The sequence below is a fragment of the Streptopelia decaocto genome (assembly GCF_964273445.1).
Source record: "Streptopelia decaocto genome assembly, chromosome: 2".
Classification (NCBI taxonomy): domain Eukaryota; kingdom Metazoa; phylum Chordata; class Aves; order Columbiformes; family Columbidae; genus Streptopelia; species Streptopelia decaocto.
In genome coordinates, this window is record NC_138655.1 from 115,467,490 (window position 1) to 115,480,119 (window position 12,630).

General features: G+C 44.5%; 2 protein-coding genes across 2 annotated transcripts in view; one reads left to right on the forward strand and one right to left on the reverse strand.

The window, feature by feature from the left end:
* TMC2 (transmembrane channel like 2) overlaps positions 1-6,467 on the reverse strand; it is a gene marked incomplete at both ends in the record, with an annotated part of 32,386 nt that extends 25,919 nt beyond the window's left edge. Inside the window, 5 exons of the mRNA XM_082044591.1 lie at positions 142-232; positions 2,865-3,017; positions 3,761-4,082; positions 6,061-6,108; positions 6,422-6,467. Of these exons, the coding sequence (XP_081900717.1) occupies positions 142-232; positions 2,865-3,017; positions 3,761-4,082; positions 6,061-6,108; positions 6,422-6,467 (660 nt within the window). The remainder of the gene's footprint in view (positions 1-141; positions 233-2,864; positions 3,018-3,760; positions 4,083-6,060; positions 6,109-6,421) is intronic.
* RPSA (ribosomal protein SA) overlaps positions 1-12,630 on the forward strand; it is a 92,540-nt gene that overhangs the window by 43,264 nt on the left and 36,646 nt on the right. The window lies entirely within an intron of this gene.

Sequence of the window (12,630 nt, forward strand, 5' to 3'; positions counted from 1 at the left end):
TTTTTTGAATGTGGGCAGGAAGTTTCATTCTGATTTCCTGGTGTCTCTTTTGCCAAATATGGGTCAATAAACTCTACCAAAAATGGACTGAACACACAACCAAGTAACCAAGCTTTTCCCTGACATCATTGCAGCACTTACCTTTGCCATCATCATCTTATAGGCATACAACTTCTTGCCCTTCCCTTTTCCCAGAGCTCCTTCAAACTTCTCTACAAAAGCTTGTGCGTCCCTAATTGGAAAGTAAACAAGGGTGTTATTGAAGGAGTAAAGGGGTGTTTAGCATTCCACCTCTGCCTGCACCGGTGGGAAAGCAGCCTCCCTGCCCTACCCCTGAGAAGGCAGGGATCTGGGCTCTCTGCACCCCATGCTGTGCATAGGGTGCCAACTGCTATCTGCTGGTGGTGTTGCTGTGCTGTGCAAAGCTCACATGCTCACCCAGGGCTGGTTAATGGGTCCCCAAAATGCTCACGCTGTGGAGATGTGCCCTCAGTCTTGCTCCCTGCTTTTCCTTGGCTGTAGACCAAAAGCCTGCCTGTTCCTTTCCCTCCAGAGCTCTCCCACCCTGGAGTGCCTTCCATAGTTTCTCTCTCCTGGTGAATTGGTCAAGGAAAAAAAATCAGAACATTTTCTAGTGAAACAAGCTCCAAGAGGGTGCAGCATTTCCCTCCATGAACACCTCCCTGAATGAATATCGGACATGTAGAATTGGCCTAACACGATAATGTCAGTGCCAGAGAAATGAATGTAAACTGGCCAGGAGCAAAATCAAGCTACAAATTGAAATTAATTTTAGAATGGATTTCTAAGGGAAATACAGGGAAAGAACCTAGGTAGATGCTGTTAGAGTATGCTGAGTTTATGAATGAGATTACATTTATATTGATGTTGTTGGTGCAACATGAGAAGATAATAAATTTAAGGAGTCGGGAGGTCCTTTGCAATCCTAAGCCTGTGGGGTAGACAGACTTCTACTCGGTAGAAATAGCTGGCTAGTTCAGCTCATAACCTTGGGAAAGTTACCTATTACTTTATTTGAAAACCTAAAGCAAGATTTCTAAGTCTTGAACATAGTTTCACTCTCCTTGTGTTTCACATTCTTCATCTGTGCAATGGAGCTAATTCTTTCTTGGCTCAGAGTTGAGTTCATGCAGCCAAAATAACTAGTGAACGTACAGCACTCTGAGGGGATTTTTGGAGAACCCTACACAAGCAATACAACAATTCTATTTGGGTTCATTAGTGGGCAGCGGTGATTGCCATGGTTCAGGGATAAAATGAAAGGATGGATAACTCATGATCAAACAAGATCCTAGGCAGAATTTTAGCCAGGATCCTGCAACAGAGCGAAAATATAAGTAATACTGCTTTCTTTCATTGCAGAACTTTAGATTTTGAGGGTCATAAGATCTTATTTGTAATGAGCTCGGGCTTGTAGCATGCCTGCATGATAGAAAAGCTGCTTTAATACAGTTTCCCTACATAGAACTTTACCCGGATTTTTAGAAATAATTGGCAGTGTTCAAGGCTCCTGATTTCAATGGAAAAAGGAGCAGGTCTTGGCCTTCAGGGTACAAAAGAGAGAAGCAGAGACACACGACGACTGCCAGCCTTCACAGCCTGGTCACGGCAGCTCTGAGGAGCCTCTTGGCAAACACAGAGCAGGGACATCACCACTCCCTGTGGGGCTGTGCATGCCTTGCAATGCTATTTTGAAAGCTCTCCTGGTAGAAAGGGCCTACAGAGGATTTTTAACCAATAGACCTGGGATTTGAATCGCTGCATTGACGTGGGAATGGTTTGTTATGAGTTGTTAATGCGAAAGGAGGCTGTAGCATGGAGGGTGTTGGTTTCCTCTCCCAAGTAGCAAGTGACAGGACAAGAGGAGATGGCCTCAAGTTGAGCCCGGGGAGGTTTAGATTGGATATTAGGAAAAAAATCTCCATGGAATGGGTTGTCAGGTGCTGGAATAAGCTGCCCAGGGAACTGGGGGAGTCACTATCCCTGGAGGTGTTTAAAAGGTGCATAGATTAGTTTCTTAGAGACATGGTTTAGTGCTAGGCTTAGGTTATGGTTGGACTTGATGATCTTAAAGGTCTCTTCCAACTAAAATGATTCTATGATTCTGTAACCCTGCCCCACAACCTCCACGTTGGCCTGCACTAGGGGGTCTCTGCAGCTGCTTGAGTTGTTACCACATTCACTGCAGGCTGGGTAGCAATATAATCTTTGCTCCATAAACCTTTGCAAATAATACAGTAATTTTTCCAAGCAGCACTGTCTCAGAAAGTGTGAAGTAATGTGACACTTTGCTGCTCTGATTTCTGCCTGACAGAGGGCATGAATAAGCAAACCAGGGCACAGAGTTTGCTTTAACAAGTGACCTGACAGTAGTGAATCATTCGGTTTTAAATACAAGGGTAGAATGACCTGGCCATGGGTATCAGTTGAACAGATTTGCACCTTTTCCGTTCTTTGGTTACGGACGCTGAAAATCAAATTCCACATTTTAACTTTGTGCGTCCCTAATTGGAAAGTAAACAAGGGTGTTATTGAAGGAGTAAAGGGGTGTTTAGCATTTCACCTCTGCCTGCACCGGTGGGAAAGCAGCCTCCCTGCCCTACCCCTGAGAAGGCAGGGATCTGGGCTCTCTGCACCCCATGCTGTGCGTGGGGTGCCAGCTGCTATCTGGGGTGCCTTGATCATGTAAACCCAGACAGGCTGGCCTGGCTCTGCTTGTCACTTTTTTTCTGAGACTGGGGTGTTACAGTAGAAGAAGGAAATATGCAATTTGTAGGAAAGTCAAAGTGCATCTGACAGTCAGCAAAGACCCCAGGGGTGTGGGTTCCTGGTGTGACAAGTACCTGAGCACCGAGAGCTTCTTCACCATCCTCCAGGGCTTGTTCCTCATGGTGGAAATCAGTTTTTTCTTCTGCTCCACCTCTTCCATCAGCATCTCGAGCTCTTCCTCTGACAGTGACTCCTCATCGGATGAGTTGGAAGAAGCAGAAGAAGTACTAAGAGAGACACAAAACAAAGGGCACAAAATAGAAAAACTTGCAGGAGTTAGAGGGAAGGTCTTGCTTGGGGTGGGCACAGTGTTGCTGCCCCCTGAGGCTCTTACTCTGATGCGGGCACAGTACCTCCCTGTCCCCTGGCTTGGTACAATGCCAGCGTGGCTGCTGCATGCTCATGGCAAGGCTGCTTCCAGCCAGGACGATGAAGAAGTTTGTGCCTCATCATAACTCTCCTGACATTGCACTTTGGACCATGCTTCAGCTACAGAAGCATTGCCTGGAGCTGCAGCCGGCTCTGGAGAAGTGTGTTTCACACTTTCAGAAAGGAACGGAAGGGGAGAAGCAGAGGGTTGCAACAAGCAAGATTTGGGAGAGGAAGAGACTTGAAAACATGAGAGATCCATTTTAACCTGTTTCCACAGGCCAGCCAAAAAACTGCCCAGGTCTGAGTTGTCCAAGCTGTCTTGTTTTAGTGTGCTTTTCTACCCCTAGCTGTGGATGCCAGCCCTCCACTGCATGCATGGATATGATCCTGGCTGAGAAATGGCAATGACAGAAGACCTTGGAGGCAGTTTGGTTGTGTGGCATTTTACACTACTGTTTTCCACTGATATATCTCCTTTGGGAGAGCAGTAATTTATTTGCAGCCTATTGGTTTTGTAGTTCTGACCCATGCACCACTGGCATGTCGATACTTTTGCCAGTCTGACACAAGGCACCTTACTCAGGGATTGTTTCATTACCTGTTTTTCCTGTCTTGCTTCTGTTTGTTCTCCCCCTCCTTTTCTTTCTTGTTTGTTTTCCTTTCTTTATTTTCTGACTCCTTTTGTTCTTTGGTAGGAGCCTTTTTGTCTCTCTGCTGGCCTCCTTCCTCTTCTGCCTTTTTTTCATCACTGCTTTGATAGTTTTTTTTCCTAGGAGCTCTGTTTTGTTGGCTACAACTGTCTTCCTCTTTGCTCTCATCTTCTTCTTTGTCTTTCTCTTGCTTTTTCCTTTCAAGTCTGCTTGCTCTGCTGGTTTTCCTGAGGGGCTGTTTCTTAGGTGTCTTGTGCTTTACTTCATCTTCTGCAAGGGATAAAAAACAAATACTTTGGGAAACACTTAGCTTTGCATGCTGGAAAAACAAGGATTTATCAGAAAAGTGCAGGTAGCCAGGATATCTGATGCAAACCCTAGCAAAGTCAGTGAGCCCGTTGACCTCAGCGAGCTTTGTGTTATGCCCCATCCAAGACCCACATCCAGCTCTTTGGTTATTCGGCTCCCATTTGAGACAGTACAACACATCTTAGCACACCAGTGACTGCTATGTTACCATAAGATAATTGGAAATAAGTTACAAATGCAAAAACCCATCCATCAGAGAGCACAGATAGATATTTTCCTGACCTGTAAACACATCAGAGCAATGGAAACAGAAATTGTATGTAGTGTACATGTTGGTGCAACGTCCTTGAAAGCTGTTTAGTTTTCAAGGCTGGAAATGGAGGTCTTCTATTTATATAGAGAATAGCTACAGCTTAGGCAGCACTAGATCTTGTTTCTCTTTCTTTTCAACAGGAAGGTCTCTATGCAGAGAAGAAAAAAACAGGTAGTCTCTGGTGCATGTTTCATTCTTTTTGGCATTGCAAACTAAAAAATTCATTTGTCGAGATGTTGGAAGTGTTTCCAGTTAGAAGGGTTGAAATAGAGTGTGATTTAATTGCCGAGTATTATGGAAAAGGGAAAAAAAATTCAAAAAACCTCAAGGCCCTCCATCCCTTTTGCCACCTAGTACACTAAAATGGAAGCTTTCCAGATTCTTTTGGTTTCTAATTTTCCAAAATTGATTACTGATGAAAATACAGTGTAAAAAAAAAAAAAATAAAGTAATTTTTGCATTTTCCTCCGGGTTGGAGAAATTGTAATGGAAGAAGGAAATTGTGCTGGAATGGGATCCAGAGTGAAAAATAAGCAGTCTAAGAGATGAGGAAAATAGAAGCAAGAAGAATTTGAATATTCAAAATTTTGTTTTGGTGAAAAACTAGAAATAAAATACAAATACTTTTTGCTTTCTAGTGGTAAAAGTATAATAGGTGATGGTCGTCACACTTGTCACTGGGAACAAGAAGCAGCAGCTTTCAACTTATTTCTCAAGTGCCATTAGGTAGGTTTCAGCGGCTGCATAAAGGTGCATCTCAGCTGAATTTCAGTTAGTGATCCAGGTCAAAGAACCACCGAGCCTCTTTGGAAAAATGTTCTTTTTCAGCAGTCAACTATCGTTTTCATTTGCAACCTATCAAGTACTAGGTTAAATGTGGAGCATGCATTTGTTACTTTTATCTTATTTCATTGTTTGCCTGTATGAGAAAGGTGGATGTGATTAAAAAAATAAATTCCAGTAATTTCCTAATTACTTTCTCATATTTTATAGATTTTACAGACACGGCTTTGAACCATTTATGCAGTAGCATCTACATTCATATCACCTATCCAGTGCTGTTGTGGTCTTACCTCTTAGCTATCTCTATTTGTTGTTATAATCCTACCCTTTGGTTATTTCTCTTTAGTGTACACACAGGGTTAAGGCTGTTTTTAATCCTGTCGCTGGCTCTTCCTGATTTTCCTGACAGCCATCAGTCTGCCTCCAGTCCATTTTCATTTTTAGCTTCTCATGGTCATGATTAATCAAGATAACAGTGAGTTATGGTCTAAGCAAGCATTACAGGGAGGGAAAGCAGGACCTTGGCGCAGTGCAAAGCAACCCGCAGCCCTGCGTAGGGTGGTGTCTTACCAGGATGCCTGATTTACTGGGGATGACTGCCAAGGGACGTGGGCACTGACAGCCTCTGGCTCCAGGAGCGTGGTTGAAAGGACACAGACTGCTTCAGAATGGTGGTTTACACATCACTATTACAAGTCAAACCTCAAGGGAAAAAATCTGCTTGCCTACAAGTAACTCATGAAATGGTTCCTGTTTCAGAGCAAGGCACAAGCCAGCGAGAAAGAGAAAAGCTATCACCTCCCGTATTTTAAACAAGACCGCGTTTTTTAATCTCTACGTTACCTTCACTCTCCGTGTCACTTTCGATTTGTCCATCAATCTCTATTCCGGCTGCAAGACAAAGAACAAAGAGTAATTACATTTGTTGCTGGGATTTATACATGCGATGCTTTACACAGCTAGTCCTTAAATGCCAGCTGAGCTTGGCAGGATGTCCCTTATTGATTATATCTTATATTATTTTCCTACAGCGATGCTCTTAGTATTTACTTCTGTTTGGCGAATTCACAAAAGTTCCCTGCATGAGAAAACTGAAATTGCATGATCTTTGAGAGAAGCAAAATGATGTGCTTGGAAAGTCGTGAGATGTTTTCTCAAGTATTTTGCAGCGTCCAAACTGAAATGGCCTCATAGTGATACCAACCGTCTTCCATGATGACCTGTAAAGCACATTTCTTTTTCTTCCCCATGATGGCTTCCCGTCTTCTGCACAGACACTGTAGCTGCTATGCTGCACACACACCCCAATCATGGACAGGTTACTCTTTCTTCCAATGCCCATGTGCTTGTCTCCTTGTCACTGCAGACAGACGGACACGTCCAGCCGCTGCTGACCTCCTGCTGGCAAGCCATGTGGACAGGGGAGGACAGGGAGGGGTGGAAGAGGCAGGGAAGACCCAGGCTCTGCCTCAGTCTCCCCAAACACTTTCCCTTTGGCTCCCTTCTACCTGTGAAAAAGCACCTGTCGGCATTACATTGCATTTCATTATTTAAACATGAAGGAAAGCCCTTTGGTGGGTACTCAGTGGTATCGTATGAAACACAGACACAAGTCACGTCTGGTTCTGACATAAGCATGTGGCTGGAGGTTTGAAAGGATCAATTTTCTTAATGCCATATTCTTTACTGACCTGCGTCAATCTGTGTAACTCTGTTAGTCATTCTCCTGCACCTTATTAAACCCCTCCATGGGGTCCCCCTGGGGGCATGGCTGTGGGTCACCTTTTGTCCTCCATGTGTGTCCTTTGGAGGGGACTTATGAGCTAATAGATGCAGCAAGGAGTCAAGAGTCAGGACACCAGGATCTCTCTTTCCTTTGCTCCTCTATTCTGTGTGACCTTTGCCTACTCATTGAACTTGCTGGTAAAATAGGATAGATTTTCCTTCTAGGTGTTCTGAGGCTTAATTAATTAATGCGAGACCCTCATTCGGAAGGTCTTTTAGTACCACAAAGTATTGTATTGCAGTCTGCAGCTTGCAGTCTTTCGAGGGGCCAAGGATCGGTTTGTCTGAGCAATCTCCAGTGTAGAACCTGCAGCGTCTGCCCCAGTTGTAGCTTTCTTGGGGAGCCGGTGCACCCCCAGTGCAGGGTTTCTCCTGGGGGTATGTGGATTGTGCAGGAATGGTTTCCGAAGAGGAAAGCTTGCCCTCACGCCACCCATGAAGTCTGCTATAATCCCCCAGCTTGTGTGGATGTCCATTGGGGGACCTGGTGTGGCGACAGTACAAAACGAATTTTTTCCAAGTGTTGGCATGGAGAGGGTTAATTCCCCCTTCCCTCCTTGAAGAGAGGAATGTTGTGGAGGTCAGCTTTACACTGCTGCCACCATGACTCTTGCAGATGGCTCCAGCTCTGGTCTGGGTGCAGCAGCTGAGGAGGTGCCAGCCTGAACAGGAGACACTGCTGCTTTTTGATCACTGAGTTTTGGCCCAAAGGTACCTTTCCTGTATTTTAAGTCCCATCCTGTGGATTGTTTGATCTGCCTTTGACTTCAGCTCAGCTCGTCTGAGCTAAATACATAATGTACTATATATGCCCATACATTATTAACAGTTCTAACCCTACAAGTTCATTACACAGGGTATTTCCACTGTGTGTTCCCCACACCAGTGGGTCTGACTGGGGCTGAAGACAGCAGTAATGGTCCTTGAAATTCTTCCCCATGAACAAATTTCAACTATAACCCTATGTGTTGATGTGATAGGTTGCAAAGTTGTTCCAAATGTGATCATTAAGTCATTCCGTTAATGCTGCTCCAGGCAAAATGGATGAATTCACAGCTGCTGGAGGCTACTGGAAAAGATTTTCTGCAGGCTACTTCAGTTGCCTGAAGCCTCAGTCCTAAGCATCTCTTTCCCAAGCAAAGCATCTAGGGCTTTCATTTTCCTTGTTAAATAAAAGTCAGATTTCTGGAGAATCAGGTGGTAAGAGGCAAAAAGTGTGTGGATGCCCATCACACCCTCAAAACTCTGTGCTCAGTGCTGGTACTGCTTCTGCCTCAGGACACCCTTGTTCTCCACCAAGGCATACTCAGATGTTGTTTGCGTGCTCAGGGTATGCTCATCTTATTGCATCTTATTGCCAGAGGTATGCAAAACGCTTCAGGAAGGAGTCAGTTGAGTGTCCTGCTGTCCACCCTGCCACATGGTCGGTAATTCACCCACCATCTGCACTGCAGCTGGGGCAGCCACAGGCTCTGTACCTGCTTGTGTCACTTGGCATACTCACAGGTACAGAGGACATGATTTTGAAAAGTGATGGGTACTTCAGATTCATTTTGCTGCAGTTTGCTGCATCTTGGAGAACTGTGTACCCCCTTCCTGAGAAATACTCTGCCTTCCCGAATGGCAGCTCATGAGGTGCTGACACACCAAAATGTGTGGCTACGTAATATCTCTGCCTCCTGCTCTGAGCCAAAACTCCCATCCTTTGATTTTATCATCTGCACTCCAGTTCACAGAGGTGGTGTCAAGGTTGTGATGGTTGTTCATGCAGTAACAGGGGCCCAGGGCACAAACTTGGAGGAAATCAGTGACCCCCGTGGCACCCCTTGCTGCATGGTTTGGAGATCAACCCGTACCATAGGAGGGGGTGATAGATGAGGGGTCCCAGTTTATGAGACAGGGCAGGAATGGTGGCTGCACTATACAGTGCTCCTAAGGCAGCACATTGCTATGAATGTTCAGCAGCTGAAGGTATTTGTGGTAAGCTCTCTTTGGGTGTTACTTTGCCCCCTGTCAAATGTGGTAAGGTTGACCCTGTCAAAATGGCACTCTTACAGGCTGGCTGGCAGCATTTTACCCTTGCATGGGTAGAGATCATTATCTTTCATACTGCCAGATTCCTTGAACTCCATCACATGGAGAGGAGGGAGGTCCATGAGTGGCAATTGTTCCCTAATGAAGTGGGTTATTAAACTGGCTGCCCAAGCACTTACCCTTAAGCAGAAACCCCTACATTACCTTTCAGACTTGGCCTGTGGTACAAAAAACTGTTTTGTGTATGATCTGCTGCTCCCTTTGCCTTAAAGCCTCAGGATCAGCAAAAACAGAAGAAACCGCCCCATCTGATGGCATCTTCCTCCTCCTCCACCTGCAACTGACGTGCAGCCACACAAGGATGATGAGAAACCTTTGGGTCTTTGCCCTTTGTGGTGCATGCCCCTGTGGGGAGAGGCAGGATCGCTGCTGCTTTTGGGTTAGCCAGGCAGTGCCAGAGGGTGCAATGTAGAGGACAGACTGGGCAGGTGAGCCTGGGGATTCAGGAGCAGGGTTCAGTGCAACAAAATGGTGTAATGCAAGCTGAGACCAAGAAAAAGTGCAGCATAGTTAGGCCAAACCACAGACTTGCCAGCCTTGTTTGCCTATTGTGATTTCTGGTAAGCATTTGGAGATCTGTGATTTGTTCTCCACAATCAGGCTGATGGATATCTTGCTGTACCTCTTTGCTGTTTCTGCTTCTGTGAACTGCATTTGTAGTGCATTTCAGGTGGGCTAGACACTGAAGACTGTTGGTCAAAAAGACAAAACCATACAACTGTTCATATGCAACACTGAAATACTCATGGAAAAAAAATAAGGTGGGATATTCTATAAAATGCTGCATTTGAAGTAAGAAAATTGTATTTCATTTCATGTCCTTTTGACATGCATCTTTCTCTGAAGATAGCAGGTGCCTAGTTAAAACAAACATGTACAAAAACTTTGCAACAACCCCCGAGGATGGCAGGCCTGGGAGAGCAGTGAGACATCGCGTGTGCTGTGAGAGAGGTCGCACATGAGGACTCCCCATGTCTGTGCGTGCGCATCAAACAGATGACAGATCCCAAAATAGCTCTGTGTAGGGCTGAGCTGAGCTTGCGTGGCTGTACAACAGGGAAATGCTGCCGTTCTTCATCACTGAGCATGCTGCCATCCTCAGTTTATGAGTCTGATTTTCCTAAGAGGATAAAGTGTCTTGCAGGTTTTATGATTTCTTAGGATTATGGATCAGGGGAGATTAACGAATTAGTGCTTTACCTTTGAGTTATCCCACACAAGGTATGAATAAGTAATGCATGACCACAAATCCTGCTATTACTTATGTAAATGTCAGACTTTGTATGCAGAATGCAAACGATTTGTGGAGTAGTAGTGCTAAATTTTTATCCTATACTGCTTGACTTGTTTCTCCTCGTGTTCATGACTAACACTATATAATTTGACAGTTTTGAGTTTTAACATACGAGGACATTGGACTTCTCACGCACCTCCAAGTGTTAAATAAAAAGCAGTTGTGTTATGGAGAGAGGGTAACTGAATCCTGGAAGCACACACAACATGCTTCTAAATGCTTAATGAGCTAGTGTTTCTCCCTTCCTTGCTTTCTGATTAACATAGGTCTTTAGCTAATTAATGGATTACATTTATTCAATATTCATCTCATCTATAAATAATCTTTACTTGAGAAGCTTTTTCAATTATAACAATAATACCTGATCTGCATGTAGGTATTTTGATGAGGGCCTAAAACTTGCAAATTGCTGGAGCCAACTCCAATGATATATCTGAGACAGACATTTAAAAGTTAGAGATCACTCCCAAACACTGACTCAGTTCTGTCTGATTGTTAAAGAAAACTACGTGTGTTTGTTTGTTTGTTTGTTTCTTTAAAGAACATAATGTTTTCCAGGGTCTCTCAGGTGTGCTTCATAAAGCTGTATTCAGCTCAGCTGTGATCCGGTCTGGATTTTCACCAAAATCTGTGGTTTATTTTGAAAAAAAACCAAAAAACTGACTAAGATGTGGAAATCTAGCATGGGCTACATGCTAACATGAGCGTATATGTGTGCAGAGGTCAGCCTCGCCATCGTGTAATCTCTGCAATGCTGTAATGTTGCTCTGCACTTTGGTGCAAGGGTCTGGAGTGACGTCTGACAGAGCAGCATGGAAACACTCCGAAAGCAAGGACTCATCAGCAGTGTTCACTGCAAATGAGAGGGTAGACAGTCTCATTAGTTTAACATAATCCGGCAAAGAATTTTCTCAGCTTTTTGGAGTCTCTGAAAATAACCCTCTGGCTCCCATACAGAACAGTGGGTCTTGCCTGTGGCTGGAAGCAGTAAAATGGCACCAAATACATGACCTTTGCTCTTTGTGCAGTATGGGCATTAGTTACTTGTAAGGACAATGAAGTCCCACTGGAAGAAATTGTGCAAGGTTAATCTCATATTTGGGATGCTCGACGCAGTGCCTTGCCAGCTCATACTTTGCCCATGGAAATAGACTTTATCTGAACAATCCCAAACCAGAGTGGGGAGCACGAGGTCCTTGGAGGCAGAGCCATGGCTTTCTAAATTTCTTTCTTGTAGTTATTTTATAGTATTCTCTCTTCTGCTTTCCCTCACCTCACGCCTCAAGGTGCAGGTGGGAGTTTCTTGGGAAGGAGCGCAACAAGATCTGTACATGCTTTTAGTCTGTGTTCTCACTGAAGAGCAATTACTGCCAGAGGGCTGCTAATTCATGTGGACTGTCAGGAAGAATTATACCAAAAAAGGGGGAGGATGTGCACTGGCAGGTCCTGGAGCCTTGCCAGCTTGGAGAGATATCTTTGAATATCAGATCAATCATAGGATGCAGCCCCTCAGTCTTCCATTACTTCTTATCATGTAGAAGCCAGTAATTTTTTTTTTTTTTTTTTCTCCGAATGATGCCTATGTTGCCCAGCTGTGTGAGAATAGAGTGCTCCTTTAGCAGCAGCCTTATGGGAAACACTGCTGTTATTAAGGCCCCAGCCTAGGGCAAAACACAAGCCTGTGTCTGTCAGCTCACCACCATCTCACCAACTCCATGTCCCAGACTAAGCACATGCTTAGAGTTGTCCTGAATCCACGCGAACCTGTCAGTGCTCTCCAAACACAGCGTGTAGGTGTTTGGCGCTTGTGCTGATCAGATGGCATATGTTGCTTCTGTATCACCGGTCCCCATCGCTGGCCTTGACAGGCTTTGGGGACAGGAGGCTCTTGTTAATCTGAAAAGGTGTGCGCACCATGGCCCTGTGGTCCTGGCACTGCATGAGTAACTAAGTAAGGTGTTGGGAAAACCATTCTGATTTCTAACCAAACAGATATTTCCACTCATCTCCCATACTCTTTGTAGGGAATGGACAAAGCACAACATTTTTTTTTCAGCCCATTGCTCTGTATTGGAACAATTAATGAAGTCCAAAACCAGAGGTTGTGAAGTTTCCAAAGTTAAGAAGAGAAAACAGGGAAGAATGTATGTGGGAAAACAAGAGAAGGGAAGACTTTTTCATGAATTCTGGAGTAGGAAAGAAACATTTTTGTGGGCTCCATTCCTACCTTACATACCTTC